Genomic DNA, 4,225 nt, shown 5'->3' on the forward strand with positions numbered 1-4,225 from the left:
AATAAAGATATCTTGAATGGCTTTCTTATTTAAACAACAAAGAAAGAAAAAGAAAAAGTAAGTGTAAAAATCAATCCTAACACAAAACATAAAAGGTAAGGAAGTGAAATTGTTGATGAGGACACTAGTACATGCACATGTCAAACTAAACCCCTACTCTGTTTGTCTAGATCCATAGCTATGTTTATTTCTTTTCCTATGCCTGTGATTAAAGTCAAATTTTCACCGACTGTTACCCCAGAAAAGCCTGCTCCTTTTTTGCTTTTAGTTCTTTGCAAAACCCTACAAAAAACACCTTCACTGTGTGCATCATACATACTCCCTCTATATATACACACCCAACCATCAAGGTTCCAACAGAGACAAAGGTCCAGTTTTAATCCCTTGGTCTCTTAAAAATGGGATTTTTTTGGATGGTAATGGTAATCTTTGTGGGGTTTTTATTTGGTTTAATCTTGAACCACTTCTTGCCTTTGTTGTTCTTGAAAAATAAAAAACTTGGTGTTCTTCCTAGAGGGTCTTTTGGATACATGCCTCTTCTTGGTGAAACCCTAGCATTTCTTAATCCTCATCCTTCCACCACAGTTGGCTCTTTTCTTCAAGAACATTGTTCTAGGTAATTATAATTACCTCAAGTTATAATTAATCCTTTTCTCATCAATTTCTAAACTTGCTAAAAACAGTAAGATTTTTGATCGTACACATAAATTTCATGTTCATGAAAGTGATGCATGATCAGAAGAGAGAAGACACATTTATAGCAAGAAATATGTTGGAAATGAAACCCCATATTTTATTTTATGTTTCAGGTATGGCAAGGTGTTTAAATCCCATTTGTTTTTCTCACCCACGATAGTTTCATGTGATCAAGAACTCAACTATTTTATACTACAAAATGAAGACAAGCTGTTTGAATGTAGCTATCCAAAGCCCATCCATGGTGTTCTTGGGAAGATATCTATGCTAGTGGTTGTGGGTGATACCCACAAGAGGCTTAGAAATGTGGCCATTAATCTTGTCTCCACCATCAAATCTAAGCATGATTTTCTCACCTACATTGAGAAAATCACCCTCCAGATTTTGGATTCTTGGAAAGGCAAGAAACAAATCATCTTCTGTCAAGAAGCTAGAAAGGTTTGCATTTAGTTAATTTCTTTTCTTTTTTTTTTAATAAATAATATTTAATTAATTAATTTTTTTATTTCTTGTTCCTCAGTTTACTTTCAATGTAATAGTAAAGCAAGTTCTAGGGTTAACACCAGAAGAGCCACAGACAGCAAGAATTCTTGAAGATTTTCTCACTTTTATGAGAGGTTTAATTTCTCTCCCACTCTACATCCCAGGAACTCCTTATGCAAATGCAGTTAAGGTTTGTACTTATAATCTTTTTTTTAACTTATTTTATAATTGTAATATTTAAGTATGATTAATTATGATTTAAGATTTGAAGATAGCTTAGTGTGGTATGTTTCACATAACTATCAGGACTAAATAATTAAATTGCACAAGTATAAAAATAAATAAATATATATAAAGATTTTGGGAAAGCATAATTATTTTGTTTGCATCATTATTATCATCATCTTGGTTTTGTAAAAGGAAGAAGAGGCATGTACATGTGATGATGAACTTTGTGTTGGTGTCAACTTTACAGGCTAGAATCAGAATATCATCAAGTGTCAAGCAAATTATAAAGGAAAGAAGAAGAAATAATATTATTTTTAATAATAATTATAATATGTGCGAGAATACGAATATTAATTCTCAAAAAAAGGAGTGTGATTTCTTGGAGATTCTCCTAGGTGTTGATACCTTATCTGAAGATGAAAAAGTTAGCTTTGTTCTTGATGCTCTTCTGGGTGGCTATGAAACTACTTCTATCTTAATGGCCATGGTGGTGCATTTTGTTGCAAAATCCCCAGCTGCATTTGAGCAATTGAAGGTATATAATAATTATCTTATTTATTAATTATATGTTATTTCATAACAAGCTACAAGTAATTAAGACTAGTTGACATGGATTCCTTTAACCAAAACTATGGATTTTTATTTAACCACAAGAACCTGTTAACGAAAAACTCATGGGACCTTGCTAAGTAACGAGATCAAATAAGCTTGTGTTGGGTGGGTGGACTTAAGAAAAAGGTTGTAAGAGAAAACAAGGGAAAATGGTCCTATAAGGTTGTCACAGAAAACAAGTCAAAAAATAAAAAGAAAAAAAAACGGTTTGACCTTTCACACTATGAAGCTTGGAAAATTCATGCCACTTTAAAGTTAATAGCACTTTGTTTGACTTTCCAAAGTCAGATTTAAAGTTTTATTTTATGTATGTATTAAAATTGAGTCATTATGTGTTTTTGATAGGTAGAGCATGCAAGCATCAGAAGCAAAAAGAATAAAGATGAGCCTTTGAATTGGGAAGACTATAAAATGATGACATTCACCCAAAATGTAAACTCAATTATAAGTTTAAATCAGTCTCTTTTTTTCAAAATATTCTTGGAATAAGTTTGGCTGATATTCCATTTGTGTTTATATACTATTATTTATTCATTTTCAGAATATAATTAATTAGGTAGCTAATATTAATTTAATAATTATGTCAGTAACCTAGTACTCACTTTACTTTTGTCAAATAGGTCATCAATGAGGCTCTTAGATATGGGAACATTGTCAAGTTTGTGCATAGAAAGGCTATGAAAGATATCAAATTTAAAGGTAATTATATTATGTCTTTGATACCTTAATTAGTATTAAAATTAAAATAAACTTAAAAAATCAAGGATTAAATTTATTTTATATATTAATACAAAACAAAATTTTAAGTATATTTAATTAATTTACTCTATTAAAATCTTTTAAAATATACTAATTTTATTGACACATGCATAATTTTTTCCCCTTAAACGAATGTGAATAGGGTATATAACTTGTTTGCCTTATAAATCAATAAAATTATATATTGTATGACATATATTAAAATCATGAAGGTAAAAAAAGGTTCTCTCACAACAATGATTCATGCATGCATGAGCCACTTTATGTATTTTGTAAGCTATAATAATTATTATTGATTATTCTGTGGGTCTTTCTTATATTAATTATTTGTTATTATTATTTTTATATGAATGCTGAAAACATAAATATTTTTTTGAATTTTATTGTCAGATTATTTGATACCAGCAGGTTGGAAGGTCCTACCAATTCTAAGTACAGTTCATTTGGACCCGTCTATCCATTCAAGTCCCCTGGAATTTCATCCTTGGAGATGGGAGGTAATTCAATATATTAAGTATTATTAACTAATATTATTTCCTTTAATTTATAAATATATAATTATATATAAAGAGATGTTCATTTCATAACATTGTTTTACATGTGTAGACACAAAGGCAAGATCAAACTAGCAAGAAATTTACACCATTTGGTGGAGGATCCAGATATTGTCCCGGGTCGGAACTAGCTCGGGTAGAGATTGCATTCTTCCTTCATCATCTTGTACAAAATTTCAGGTGATTGTCATAATTCATCTTAATATTTTATAATAAGCGTTATTTCAGTTTGTAATTGTGTCTTGTTCTGTTTAGTTTCTAAGTAGACCGGTTTTTTCATTTAAACTTGGTCATTTAAAAAAAAAAACTATAAATCCAGGGATAAATTTGTATTTTTAACAGTGTTTATGTTGTTGTAGATGGAGTGTAGAAGGTGATGATCAGCCAATTGCACATCCATATGTAGAGTTCCAAAGAGGTCTTGTATTAAATGTGGACCATTTTGCCCTTTGAATCAACGTTGCTATATATTCTTGAAATTATCCATTTCATGAGAGAATAATAATCCACCAAGAATACTTTATATGCTTTGAATAGTATTGTACTGTAGCATTTTATTCTCTTCCTTTTTCTTCTTTTTCTTGTATATTAATTAAATGTTATTCATAAGAAATAAATCTTCCTATGATGCAAATATGAGAAAACCACACCATTCATTTTCGTTTGTTATATCGAAAGAAAAATCATTTCTACAGTTATCTGGACTTGAAATCTGAAGTTTGGTAACCAAAACCGAAAACACAAACAATATTAATCATAAACTTGATCCTTGTATTTTTCATAAGTTTGGGTATATATACTAGTTTAAATGGGAAAACCTAATTAGACTATAAAACAAACTTATTATCATACCCAAATACTAATTAGTAAAAATATATTTAAACAATTAATTA

At 29.7% G+C, this 4,225-nt stretch overlaps 1 protein-coding gene across 1 annotated transcript; it reads left to right on the forward strand.

The window, feature by feature from the left end:
* Positions 1–351: 351 nt before the first annotated feature.
* On the forward strand, positions 352–3,943 carry LOC143562506 (cytochrome P450 724B1-like). The gene is made up of 9 exons (XM_077050287.1): positions 352–616; positions 810–1,134; positions 1,217–1,369; positions 1,655–1,942; positions 2,365–2,451; positions 2,640–2,718; positions 3,169–3,275; positions 3,385–3,512; positions 3,692–3,943. The coding sequence occupies exons 1-9, from the start codon at positions 399–401 to the stop codon at positions 3,783–3,785; spliced, it is 1,479 nt and encodes a 492-aa protein (XP_076906402.1). The 5' UTR covers positions 352–398; the 3' UTR covers positions 3,786–3,943.
* Positions 3,944–4,225: the final 282 nt, after the last annotated feature.

Source organism: Bidens hawaiensis, unplaced genomic scaffold (assembly GCF_021521415.1).
Source record: "Bidens hawaiensis isolate Kalapana, Puna unplaced genomic scaffold, B.hawaiensis_p1.1 tig00021030_1, whole genome shotgun sequence".
Lineage (NCBI taxonomy): Eukaryota > Viridiplantae > Streptophyta > Magnoliopsida > Asterales > Asteraceae > Bidens > Bidens hawaiensis.

What these genes read in the sequence shown, in the direction of transcription:
- LOC143562506 (XM_077050287.1), top strand. Translation starts at nt 399, where the DNA reads ATGGGATTTTTTTGGATGGTAATGGTAATCTTTGTGGGGTTTTTATTT. An exon ending in CTTCAAGAACATTGTTCTAG is followed by an intron (nt 617 to 809) that starts GTAATTATAATT and finishes TTTATGTTTCAG; the next exon opens with GTATGGCAAGGTGTTTAAAT. An exon ending in TCTGTCAAGAAGCTAGAAAG is followed by an intron (nt 1,135 to 1,216) that starts GTTTGCATTTAG and finishes CTTGTTCCTCAG; the next exon opens with TTTACTTTCAATGTAATAGT.